Source organism: Phodopus roborovskii, unplaced genomic scaffold (genome assembly GCF_943737965.1).
Source record: "Phodopus roborovskii unplaced genomic scaffold, PHOROB, whole genome shotgun sequence".
NCBI classification, from domain to species: Eukaryota; Metazoa; Chordata; class Mammalia; order Rodentia; family Cricetidae; genus Phodopus; species Phodopus roborovskii.
Genome location: NW_026125281.1, coordinates 36,037,815 through 36,050,578, shown reverse-complemented (window position 1 = coordinate 36,050,578; position 12,764 = coordinate 36,037,815). Strand labels below are relative to the sequence as shown.

The window sequence follows — 12,764 nt, the reverse complement described above, 5'->3', positions numbered from 1 at the left end:
AGGCGCGCTGGCCCCTGCGCGAGCAGAGGTATAAAAGTGCTGTTAGAACCGGGGGAGCACCACCGAGGGCTGGGGTGACCGAGGCGGGCGGCAGCCTGCGCGATCCCGAGTCTCTCTGCGTTCCGGAGTTCCCTCTGCGGTCCCGACTCCCCGCGGATCCCGGCTGCCTCTCGGGTAGGGACCCGGCGTGGTCCAGGTTCCTCGCAGGTCGGGGCTTCTTCCTCTGTGCTCCGCGCCCCTCGCGCCCTCCCTTCTTCCTTGCGGAGCCCTGCAACCCGGTGCGCCGAGCGCGCGGCGCCCAGCCTTCAGGCACCGAGCCCGGCGGGGAGTCTGACCCTTGTGCTCAGGGCTGTGCACAGTGGCTGGGCATGATGCTCCCTCCTGTCCTGCTGCTCTTTCTGCTGTCCTCCGTGCGAGGCACTGAGCAGCCGCAGGTCGGCACCGAGCATCCCAGCATGGAGGCATCCCTGCCGGGTCCCAATGCCTCACACTTCTGGACCAACTACACTTTCTCCGACTGGCAAAACTTCGTGGGCAGGAGACGCTACGGGGCCGAGTCTCAGAACCCCACGGTGAAAGCCTTGCTCATCGTGGCCTACTCCTTCATCATCGTCTTCTCGCTCTTTGGCAATGTTCTAGTCTGTCATGTCATCTTCAAGAACCAGCGCATGCACTCTGCCACCAGCCTCTTCATCGTCAACCTGGCAGTGGCAGACATCATGATCACGTTGCTCAACACACCATTCACTTTGGTAAGGACTGATCCTCGCGGGCTCCCTCTCTTTCCTGAAGCGCGGGTCTACTCTCTCTCCTCCGGTCATTCTGTCTCCCCTTCCTCCCCCTCCCCCTTCCTTTCCAAGCCAGAGTTTCTGCAGCTGGTAGCACTGAGTCAAGTGCCTGCAGTTGGCTCTAAAGGGGTGGCCATTCACTGTGTAACCTCTCTGGCCACAGGCATTTGGAATGAGCGCCGCAGTAAATCAGGTCCCTGCGAGGACAGCGGAGATTATTAGGTCAGGTCGTGTCCCTCAAGTCTGCCTGTGAAAAGCCTGCCTCCCACCTGTCAGGGCCCACTTGGGGGTGGAGGTCACCTGAAGCAGCAACTGTTAGTTGTTGGTAGAGTCTCAAGTGTCTTTCTTGATGCTGGTGGGTTAAGCTGTGTCTCTCGGTGGCTTGTCGGGGCCGTGGGAGGCTCATGCTGGGAGGAATAGCATGAAGGTGGCCTGGAGCCTGGGGCCTGGGACATTCACTCCGTCCCTGAGCCTCCTCCACCCTTTGGCATTACTGGTGCTGCTTCTGTCCCTTAGTGACCAGGGAGCTCACTGCCTGAAACAGCGAGGCTGTGGCTGAGCAATCCCAGCAACAGGCAGCCTATCTCTAAAGCACCGCCCCATCCTTTCCAATGTTTGGAATAACTAGAGCTTGTTATTAGAGCCAAGCAGAATGTTTGTCTGTCTACCTGTCTGTCTATCTGTCTATCTATCTAATATCTCATACACAAATGACAGATAACAAAAATATAGGTAGATGGATCCTTGCAAGCCCATGGCCCATGTGATACCCTCCCAAATTTTCCATCTTCAAAGCTGTCTCTTCCACTCTCCCTTATGAGAGCATAGTCACATAATATAAGAAAGCCAAGGCGCAGACGTCCAGTTCTTATCCGAGGCCACCTGCTGGGCCAGGACACCCGGGCCTTTCACTGGAGTCCACTGGCGTGTCCACTAAGCCACCAGTGGGGGGTGGGGACTCCCGGCTCGTGTTCCGCTTCCGCCACTCCCGGACACCAACTTCCTTCTGCCTATTCTAGCCAATTGGTGGCCTCTCAGGGTCCTCTAGGCTCTGGCCAGGGGCACAGAGCTTCCCAATAATGCCCCCGTGCCTTCCTGACCCCTAGAAAAGCTGCTTCTTGGCTCTCTGTGGTTTGTGCCTTGGCTTCTCAGCAGAGAAAGGGCAAGCTGGGGTGGGTCTTGGATGAGGTAGGCTGCAGGGTCAGATATACCCTTCCTTCATGACAAGCTACAGCAGCCTGGCTTTGAACCTGACCCATGGAACATCCCCAGTCCAAGCTCCCTTACAGCCTCCAGGGTGTTGCCGTGTGCACACAGATGGTGAAAACAGAGAGAGGGGATCTTCAAATCCCTCCACCGTCTCAGCACAGCCTTCCGACTGGGTAAGGCATTGCCTTTGGCTGCTTGGTGACAGTCACCTCCTCCTGAGCCCCTCTTCTGCAGCCAGCATGGAGACAATAAGAAACACTTGCTGATGGCTCCCGAGGCAGAGACATGCAGACAGTGTACTGGGGCCTGGAGGAGGCAGGGTCAAAGGAGACGTTGCAAAGGATGCGACATTTGGACAGCTCTGCAAGAGCCGCCGGATCCCCTGGGCTGAGATGAATGGCCAGCGTACACAGTACAGAGGGGCAAGCTGAGCGAAGAGAGGACCCCTGGAGCTCAAGCTGAGTGAAGAGAGGACCCCTGGAGCTCAAGCTGAGCGAAGAGAGGACCCCTGGAGCTCAAGCTGAGCGAAGAGAGGACCCATGGAGCTCACCCTGCACTGAGAGAACCCTGAGAAGCTGGGTGAAGGGGAGGGGCAGAAACAAAAGTCACATCAGCTGAGCTGGGTCACAAAGAGTAGCTGGGCCTTGTGGCCGGCCTGGACCTCCTGAAGCAACCCTGTCTGTCTGGGTGAGCAGGGAGCTTCTGGGAGGCGGTAACGGGTGGTGGCCTTTGCTCTCTGCGGGCGGGAGGCAGAGGGGCTGAAGACAGCTTGTTTGTAGCCTCCATGGTTCCACTCAGCCTCAGGACCAAGCCCTGGATCTTCTGTTTCCCTGAGGAAGGAGATGTAGCCAAACTTGAGCCAACTTTGCTGTATACTTGCTAGGCAAACACCACATTCCTCACTTCCCAACAGACCCTGGTCCAAAGTTCACAGTCTCCACACATGAGTACCTGCTCATCTTAAAGCCCCCATGTAGTCACAGTTTAGAGGCTAGGGTACTTGCTAAGTAGGCACGACGTTTGCATTCTACACACATGGTTTTCATAATCACACGTGACAGTGTGAGCCTGCTTCACAGATGCAGGGCGTGAAGACTCAGACTCCAGACTGGGAACGCATAAGCTATTCTGCGGGAAGCCCAATGAGCCACATTTCAGCACCTGCAATATTTCTTGGCTGGGAGGGCTAAGAAGCCTCCTGAGACAATGTTCCGTAGATACCAAATAGAGGCATAACCGTGTGTCAGTCAAGGCTGGCCCATCCTCTGATCTGTCCTTCACCTACCGGTCCACTAAGGTGAAAACAGGAAGTGGCAAACTCTGCACTGTAAATCCAAGTCATGAGAGAACTCTGGCTTTCTCTTCCTGTGCCGGCTCCGCCCCCACCCAGTGACCCATCTGCCCTGGGTCGGACCCTCTGATGGGCACTCTGTACACTCACTCCCCTCCCAGGTCAGGTGTGCCTTGGTCAGAGTTGATGCTGCAACTCTCCTGGACTCATTCCTCTCAGCAGCTGCTCCAGGCCTGAGGGAGCACACGGCCCAGTTTGCTGCTGTCTCCATCCTAACTTCACCTTCCCCTGTGTCTTCCTGCCAGACGATCAGCTGCAAGGTTGGCATAGACAAGGAGCTGGGGTGTAGCTCAGTGGTGGATCGCTCACATCTGTGTGTGAGCTCTGACTTGGCACACACACACACACACACAAACACACACACAGCTGACACACACACACAGCTCTCACACACACAGCTGACATACACACACACACAGCTGACACACACACACACAGCTCTCACACACACACACACAGCCGACATACACACACAGCTGATACACACACACACAGCTGACATACACACACACACAGCTCTCACACACACACACACAGCTGACATACACACACACACAGCTCTCTCTCTCTCACACACAGCTGATATACACACACACATACACACACAACTGACACACACACAGCTCACACACACACAGCTCTCTCTCACACACACAGCTGACATACACACACACATACACACACAGCTGACACACACACAGCTCTCTCTCACACACACAGCTGACATACACGCACACATACACACACAGCTGACACACACACACAGCTCTCTCACACACAGCTGACATACACACACACAGCTGATATACACACACACAGCTGACACACACACACAGCTCTCTCTCACACACACACAGCTCACACACACACAGCTGACACACACACAGCTCTCTCTCACACACACAGCTCACACACACACAGCTGACATACATACACACACAGCTGATACACACACACACATACACACACAGCTGACACACACACAGCTCTCTCTCACACACACAGCTGACACACACACATACACACACAGCTGACACACACACAGCTCTCTCTCACACACACAGCTCACACACACACACACAGCTGACATACATACATACACACACACACACACACACACACACACAGAGCTGACATGCTGTATTGTGACTTTTTGAAGATGTTTCCCCATTAGGCCGGGTTCCTTTCAGCCAAGAATTTTATTACACTTAAAAATGCCAGCTTCCGATTTCTAATAATCACCTCCTAACAATTTGCTGGGCATTTTCTCCCATCTTTACAGATTTTATAATAAACCTTTCAGGTAAGGATTTTAAAACCATTTTCTGCAAATGGGAAAACTGTGGTTAGCAGGGCTTATCTGCTAAGGCTGCACAGCAGTAGATGTTGTGGAAAGGCCACATTTCCCCAAGCTCTTCTGACACTTGATGGTCAGGCCCACGACTGGGGCTTGGTGACCTCAATGGAAAGGAAGGGGTTAGGCTGGGGAAGGCCACGAGGCCTGCGCTTTGCCCCAGTAGCTGGGGGAACCGAGGGACCGCCTGAAGAGATGCTCTTCAGAGACGGCTTGAGAGGTGGAGCTGGGTATCGGTCAAGGCCTACCCATCCAGTTCATGCCGTTCTACCCATCCTGTCCACCACCCTGATGGACGCCTGTATTCTACCCGCAGGTCCGCTTTGTGAACAGCACATGGGTGTTTGGAAAGGGAATGTGCCATGTCAGCCGCTTTGCCCAGTACTGTTCTCTGCATGTGTCAGCTCTGACACTGACAGCCATTGCCGTAGACCGTCACCAGGTGAGGCACCTATCCCTGGCACCATCCTCTCCTCTCTGGTTATGCCTGCCTGGTGTCTGCAAGGAACGCTTTCACAGCAGTGACTCGCTCCGCCCAGCAGCTCAGTGTGCACGCGTCTCCTTGTTGATCAATTGGCAAGGGCATGAGGCATATTAAACCCTTTGCTAGTTGCAAAAGGTTATTTCTACTTTGTTGTTGAAGTTAAGATTCACTACCGGCATTTCCCACGTCTAAATTTGATGAATTATTTTGGTGGTAGAACATCAAACCCGGAAGATTACAGATGAAAAGGAAGAAGAAAATAACGGCAGATCAGAGGGTACTTGCTAGCAGGAGACGGCGAGTCTCCGGCCCAGACTGTGTGGGAGGAACACACAGGCGTCCTGATAGCCAGAGGGGTAAGGGGTGGTGGCACTGGAGTGAGGACATGGGATGACGCCCCAGGGGTGGTAGACTCCCAAAGACACCCGTTGTGAAAGAGGCCAGCTCTGGGCCAGGTACATTGCACCTACTAAGTGCATGGTCCATTAGCACAAGTTTCTGATTATTTCTGTTTCTCAAACTTCCGAATGTGGTGACCCTTTAATACAGTCCCTCATGTTGTGGTGGCCCCAACTGTAAAATGGTTTTTATTTCCTCCTCCTTATTCTTCCTCCTCTCTCCCTCCCTCCCTCCCTCCCTCCCTCTTTCCCTCCCTCCCTCCCTCTCTCTCTCTCTCCTTCCCTGAAATAGGGTGTCTCAGTATAGCTCCAGCTGTCCTGGAACTCACTCTGTAGACCAGACTGGCCTTGAACTCACAGAGATCCGCCTGTCTCTGCCTCCCAAATGCTGGGATTAAAAGTGTGTGCCACCAACACCCCACCCGTTGCTACTTCTTAGCTGTAATTTTATTGCTGAGCGATGTCTCAGTTCCTAAGACCATCAGAAATACGCGTTTCTGACGGTCCTGACCCACAGGTTGAGAAGCACTGAGTTAGACCATGTTAAACTAGGAAACGGGTTCAGAAATTCACATGTAGCTTCCCCGTGCTCATGTGACCGGGTTAAAATGAGGACCAGCATCTGTCTGGCTCCAAGGCATTCTGTGGCCACTAGACTACCCTGCTCTATGATGATTTTAAACAGACCCTCAAGGCAAATATCCTGAGGACAAAGAGAACCGAGCTTTGCTCTGAGGTGACCCTGAGAAGCATAAGGACCAATAGAGAAATGGCTTCAAAGACCCACACTAAAAGCATCCTGCAGTGTGAGGAACAATTTCCTAGTAGAAATAAATGGCCCAAGTGGACAGAGCCGCCTAGGACATACTGTCTTGTGTCAGCAGCCACATCTAAGTGATCTGAGTAACAACTTGATAAGGACGTTTTTTAAGGGGTTTGCACATCAGACGAGGTACGGACTGCCCATATTTTTGATCCCTCTGCTTCCAAAGTGCCATGATCATGTTAGCATTGGGTCTTCACACGGTCAGATGCATCCAAGCCAGCTGAGAAAACTGCACACGGCTATTACTACCCCATCAACCTCCACTGCTTCAGCCAGAGCTCTGGTGCCTCTGCTGCAGAGCCCCGTCTCACAAAAGGAAGCCATTTTAACTTCCATCTTTATTTAAGCTTCTCAGAAGATTGACTGGTACACAATATCAATTCCAAGACACATTTTGGCCCCAAACCCTGATACTGGCTTCCTTTGAAATGCACGAAAGCCAGTCTGTGTTGGGGTTTAGTAATGGTCTTAATAGGTGGCATCAAACCAATCTTCTGCAGTGAGAGACAAGGAATTGCTGCCCGTGGTCAGAGTGGAATCACTGGTGGGTCAGATCCCCAGGAGGTGGGGCTGAACCTGGCCCCTCCCACCAGCTCTGTTCCCTCCTCCAACCCCTACCCTGCTCTGTGCCACAGAGTCCACGTGACCCCCTCTCCCCAGCTGTGGCCAGAATGACCTCCCTTCAATGCCTCAAAGGGGCCACCAAGGAACTGATAAATCAGACCCATCTTACGTAACCCGTGAGCCTTGCGGCCTGGATTCTTACCTGCTTCCAACATCAGGGAGACACTCTTCACTTGCTTTCTAGGTCATCATGCATCCCCTGAAGCCTCGGATCTCCATCACCAAGGGTGTCATCTATATCGCTGTCATCTGGGTCATGGCCACCTTCTTCTCGCTGCCGCATGCCATCTGCCAGAAACTGTTTACCTTCAAGTACAGGTAAGACCTGCTGGTGGGAGCATCCTGGGGGCTCGGGGAAGGCTGCACCATGCTGGCCTTCTCCAGGATGGACCTGGAGCACAATTACAGGGGCCCCACTGGAGCCCCTGGGTGTGTCCCTTACTGTCCGGTGTACCTGCCTCAGTGAGCTGTTCTTACCAGCTCCCAGCCCAGGCTTAGTCTCCGTTTTGTTTTTCCCTGTGCAGTTCTCAACTTCAGTTCTGCCTCACTCTCCATCCAGGCTGTTTGCACGGATGAGGCAGTTGTTACCAGCTTCGGCCACCAGGAGGCATAGGCTCACACAGCTCAAGATTTCAAGTCTCACAGAACCTAGAAACAAATAAGCATGCGTATATACACTTCTGAGGCAGGATTCTGGGACAGGTGTCTCTGCCAATACCCAGTTTGGTTCTTAGCATATGCTCTCACCAAATGAGAAACTGCTCGTTTAAAAAAAAAAAAAACTACCATCTACTTCATTATAGCCTGGGCCCGCGTGGACTGAATGCAAGGAAGCCAGCTCAAGTTGAGCGTTTGAGATTTGTCCGAGTTGAGCACCTAACTCTCCGGCTCCACATCACAAACTTGCAGGCCGTGTGCACAGACTATGAGGGAAGGAGAGTCTTTGAGTGGCTTCAGCTACTCCCTTGGAATCTGCTGCCTCCCTCTTCTGTCTCTTTCTGGAAGGTGTGGAAAGTTAATCAGCCACAGACACGGCTAGAGGCATCTGCTTTGCACACACTCTCCATACCTTCCATCCTCAGTGATTTATCAGTTTCTCTTTGGCGTGAGAACTGAGTACTAAGGGGACTCTGAGATTTCCTCAAGAAAGTGCTGGTTTTCTGAGCAGTTACGCTGCTGTATCCTCCCTCCCTTCCTTAGTTCATCCATCCATCCATCCATCCATCCATCCATCCATCCATCCATCCATCCATTCGTTCACCTGTTGATTCGTTCAGTGAATATCCTTGGGATCCACTGTGTGCAAGGGGTGATGTTAAGTTCAGGGAACACAGAGTCTGGAGTCTTCCTATCCTCTGTAAGGAGCTCTACCCTGTGGGGAGACTCAAGCATGATGAGATGATTAGAGCACAGTTTCAAAAAGGCTGTAATAGATGTGCCCAAGCCTGGGGTAGGGAGGCCAGCTTCCCTCGGCAGGAAACGGTAGTGCTGACCTACCCACTCGTGGTCTGCCCTGTCCCCATGTTCTTTTTCTCTCCCTCTTGGCCCAGCGAGGACGTTGTGCGTTCCCTGTGTCTGCCGGACTTCCCAGAGCCGGCCGACCTCTTCTGGAAGTACTTGGACCTGGCCACCTTCATCCTGCTCTACCTGCTTCCCCTCTCCATCATCTCGGTGGCCTACGCCCGCGTGGCCAAGAAGCTGTGGCTGTGCAACACCATTGGCGACGTGACCACACAGCAGTACCTTGCCCTGCGACGCAAGAAGAAGACCACTGTGAAGATGCTGGTGCTGGTGGTGGTGCTTTTCGCCCTCTGCTGGTTCCCCCTCAACTGCTACGTCCTGCTCTTGTCCAGCAAGGCCATCCACACCAACAACGCCCTCTACTTTGCCTTCCACTGGTTTGCCATGAGCAGTACTTGCTACAACCCCTTCATCTACTGCTGGCTCAACGAGAACTTTAGAGTTGAGCTAAAGGCGTTACTGAGCGTGTGCCGAAGGGCACCCAAGCCTCAGGAAGACAGGCTGCCCTCCCCAGTTCCTTCCTTCAGGGTGGCGTGGGCAGAGAGGAGCCAGGGTCGGAGGGCTCCGGTAGCAAATCGCCACCTGCCCTCTTCCCAGATCCAGTGTGGGAAGACAGATCTGTCCTCCGTGGGGCCCATTGTGGTGGTGAGTTAGAGGAGGGGCCGGGAGAGGTGGGAAGGGCTCTGTCCTCTCCTCACAGTGTCAGTGAGTCCCAGGGAAGCAGAGAGATGCTTGGGTTCCTAGGACCCTGTCCAGCTCCCTCCCCCATGTGTGTGCATACCACCTGGAAGATGCCACTAGGTGTTGTAACAAGATCTTTGAGCACGAGCTGTGACAGCCACCTCGGCTCCAACAGAGGCTGGCTCAGTCAACCACCTCCAGCGTCTGCCACCCAGCCCTCCCAACTGCTGAGCACCCACAGGAGGACCTGAATCATACTGTTGGCGGGCCTGATCCATGGGCCCAGAAAACAGCTTTGCTAGCCAGGGGAAACAGGCACAAAGGCTCTCAGAAGTCATTGGACCAAGCGTAATCACACACCTTCAATGGCCATGGCTCTCTCTATCCATGACCAGAGAGGACCCATTTTGGCTCCTTAAAATAAAGAGAAATTGATTTGTGTTGCCACTTTAAAAAGTTCAGAAAAGTGCAGAAGTGGATTAAGATCACCCCGTTAACCTGTCAGTTTGTAAAAATGCCCGTTAATGTGCTGTGAACTTGTCTGTAACTTTGTGTGTGTGTGTGTGTGTGTGTGCTTTTAAAATCCTGAACTACATGTGTCCATTTACATCATAATAATTGGCAAGAAACAGGGGCACATCAGGGTACTACTGATGTCCTGCATGATGAATGGGGTCCTTCTACACAACCGAAGAGAGGTGGGTAAGGTGAAGGCTGCAGCCAATACGTGGGGCCTGGCTCTCTCCCGGGTGACAGCCATCAAGATGAAGAGGGGGTAGGATCCCCGCCCTGCCCGCCACCCCCATTAATGAGAGGGGTGAAGTACTGTTCTGTTTTCACGGGCAACGGGGAAACTTGCTTTCCAATAAGCTGGAAATAATTGTGCTTAGACACCTCACCTGCCCGAGCTGTCTAGACAGGGCATTTCTCTTAGTTGTCTGAAAGATGAGATTTTTTTTCACACCAATTCCTGACAGAAGATTCCCCTGTCAGCATCACCTGGGAAACTCATGTCTCATTTCCTAAAACCTACGGGCTTCTTAAAGCGACTTCGTTCCTTGAGGGGCGTTTGTCAGAGAAGTCTCACTCCAGATGGCCTGTGTTCCTCCCTCTCATCTTGCATGTGGTCTCAGCGGCTCTCAGTGCCACCCAGGGAGCGATTGATGTGTCAGGCGGGACTGAATCTGCCCCCAGGCCCAGAGCAGCCTCTGGGGCTGCTGTGCCTGCTTCGGGTTCCCGTCTCGTCGCCCAGAGGTCTCAGAGACATAGTGTCTTTGTGGAGTGGGAAACTGGGGTAGGATGGAGGAGAGGCTTATCAAGTCTCGTTTAGAACTCTCAGTTGCTACCTGGAGCATGGCTTGACTGCCTGCTTCCCTGTAATGAAGTTCTTAAAGAAGGCTAGAGAATTCCCAACATAAACGATAAATGTATGTGGAACAGCAGGTGTGTTTTAATGACTTGGAGCGGGCAGCAGGAGAGGGGCCATAGCCTCTGGATCTGCCCAGGCCCTGTCGTGTCAGCCGGGAACTGGGAGTTGTATTTTCCATGTGGTGGTAGAAAGTTGGAGTACTTAGGAGCCTTAGGACAGGCTGCCGGGACTTACTGCGTGTCTTCCCCTGGAGGTTGGGGGAAAAGCTTTGGTCATCCGTCCCTGAGGGCAGCTAGAGAAAGAGCCAGTCAGCCCTCAGGTCTGGGTCTCCTGCAACACCCATCTGCTCCCTTTCTGGTCCTCAGTATGGTACCAAGCAAATGTGACTGGTAATCGTGAACGTGGTCTTTGTGAAGCCCGAGTCTGTCCAATCTGCTCTGCAATGTGCTTTATTGTAAATCACCCTAGGCTCAGTAAAACCTCTACTGTGTGTGCAGGCTGTGCTTCTTGGACTGGTGACTGGGCCACAGTTGGTGGGTGACCTTAGGCCGCCAGATCTCTGTGAGTTCGAGGTCAGCGTGGTCTACAGAGCTAGTTCCAGGACAGGCTCCAAAGCTACACAGAGAAACTCTGTCTGAAAAAACAAACAAACAAACAAACAAACAAAAGAACTCCATTAGGCTGGGCATGGTGGCACATGCCTTTAATCCCAACACTAGGGAGGCAGAGGCAGGCAGATCTCTATGAGTTCGAGACCAGCCTGGCCTACAGAGCGAATTCCAGGACAGCCTCCAAAGCCACAGAGAAAACCTGTCTCAGAAATACAGAAGAAAAGAAAGAAACAGAGCAGGAATTGGCATGGATTTCATGAGGAGTACTGGGATGTTCCGTGTGAAGCCCAGGCTTAGCTTAGGAAGTCTGGGCGCAGAGAAGGTCAGGAAGGGCAGAGAGGCCTCTGGCTCTTTGCCAGCACCTGCCATGCCCTCTTTGGTGGTGACACATCTGGGATGCATGCCTGAACCCTGAGCTACACCTGTCTTTGGTGATGGGGAGGACACAGAGCTGCTACTGGAGTCCGCTCTCGATGGCAGTACAGCGCAGACAGCCTCGCCTGGGTGTCCGGGGATTGATGCCGTGCTAGGCCCGGAGCCCCACTATAGAGAAATACCCGATGCCCTCTCATACGACTGACAAAGCCCGTTTTAATGACAGATGTAAGTGAAGGTGACACGATGACCTAGAAGAAAATTCAAGAGAAAAGCAAAAGATGAAAGAGATGTGAGCTCAGGTTTGTGGATGTTTCTTCAGGCAGTGGCTGCCTGAGGCTTCAAGCTCATGATCTCACCGCCCCCCCCCCCCGCATTCTCTGGGGTGGGCAGTGGTATTTCTGTGTCTCAGGGAAGGAAACTGAGGTTCAGAAAACTTATACAACTTCCTGAAGATCACAATCAAAACTGAAAGGCATTACAGTCTAGGAGGTCAAGTTCTGTGAAAGTGTAGAAAAGATTCTTGTGTTTTAATTTTGATCCCATATTCTTCAAAGTGTCTTGATGGCAAGGTTTTATTGGGGGGGCTTGTTATCAACCCTAAAAACTAGGCCTTGACTGACATATTTTGGAACATTCGAGTGAGTCCTAAAGCGTCCACAGGTCAGGGTGCAGTGGGCCGGGGGTCAGGCAGCATGTCATGGCTGCCTCCAGAGCACAGGCCCGGCAAGAATCATCCCCATGCTGCTGGTACCTGTGAGACCTGGCACGTTGCCAAGCTGGGTAACCATCCTGGGCCTCTGGGTATATATCTACGAGGGTCTTCCGGAGAGGATTTACTATGGAAGGAAGAGCTACTCTAAGGTGGGCAGCACAATCCATTGGGCGGGGTGGGTGGGGCTAGGCTGGTTAAGGAGAGGAAAGGAGAAAGCTGGCCGGTGAGATGGCAACATTCCTCCTTCCCTGCTTCCCGGTCTGCTAAGATGTGAGCAGGCAGCTCCCACCACCATGCAGCAATGTGCTGTCCCGCCTTCTCCACCATGATGGGCTAAACCCACAAGCCAAAGCGAACCCTTCCTCAAGTTACTCTGTCAAGGATCAGGCAACATCAACCAGCAAAGTAACTAATGCAGAGCCCACCGTGGCAGCCCAACCCTGAAAGAGCTGAGCAGA

The 12,764-nt window shown here is 53.0% G+C and overlaps 1 protein-coding gene across 1 annotated transcript; it reads left to right on the top strand.

Annotated features, from left to right (window-relative positions):
* The first annotated feature begins 300 nt into the window (after positions 1 to 300).
* Gpr83 (G protein-coupled receptor 83) lies at positions 301 to 9,209 on the top strand. The gene is made up of 4 exons (XM_051198876.1): positions 301 to 752; positions 5,019 to 5,144; positions 7,219 to 7,352; positions 8,585 to 9,209. The coding sequence occupies exons 1-4, from the start codon at positions 369 to 371 to the stop codon at positions 9,207 to 9,209; spliced, it is 1,269 nt and encodes a 422-aa protein (XP_051054833.1). The 5' UTR covers positions 301 to 368.
* Positions 9,210 to 12,764: the final 3,555 nt, after the last annotated feature.

Excerpts from the sequence above, each read along its gene's own strand:
- Gpr83 (XM_051198876.1), top strand. The coding sequence starts at position 369 with ATGATGCTCCCTCCTGTCCTGCTGCTCTTTCTGCTGTCCTCCGTGCGA. Across the intron at positions 5,145-7,218 it reads TTGCCGTAGACCGTCACCAG|GTCATCATGCATCCCCTGAA; the intron begins GTGAGGCACCTA and ends CTTGCTTTCTAG. Across the intron at positions 7,353-8,584 it reads CTGTTTACCTTCAAGTACAG|CGAGGACGTTGTGCGTTCCC; the intron begins GTAAGACCTGCT and ends CTCTTGGCCCAG.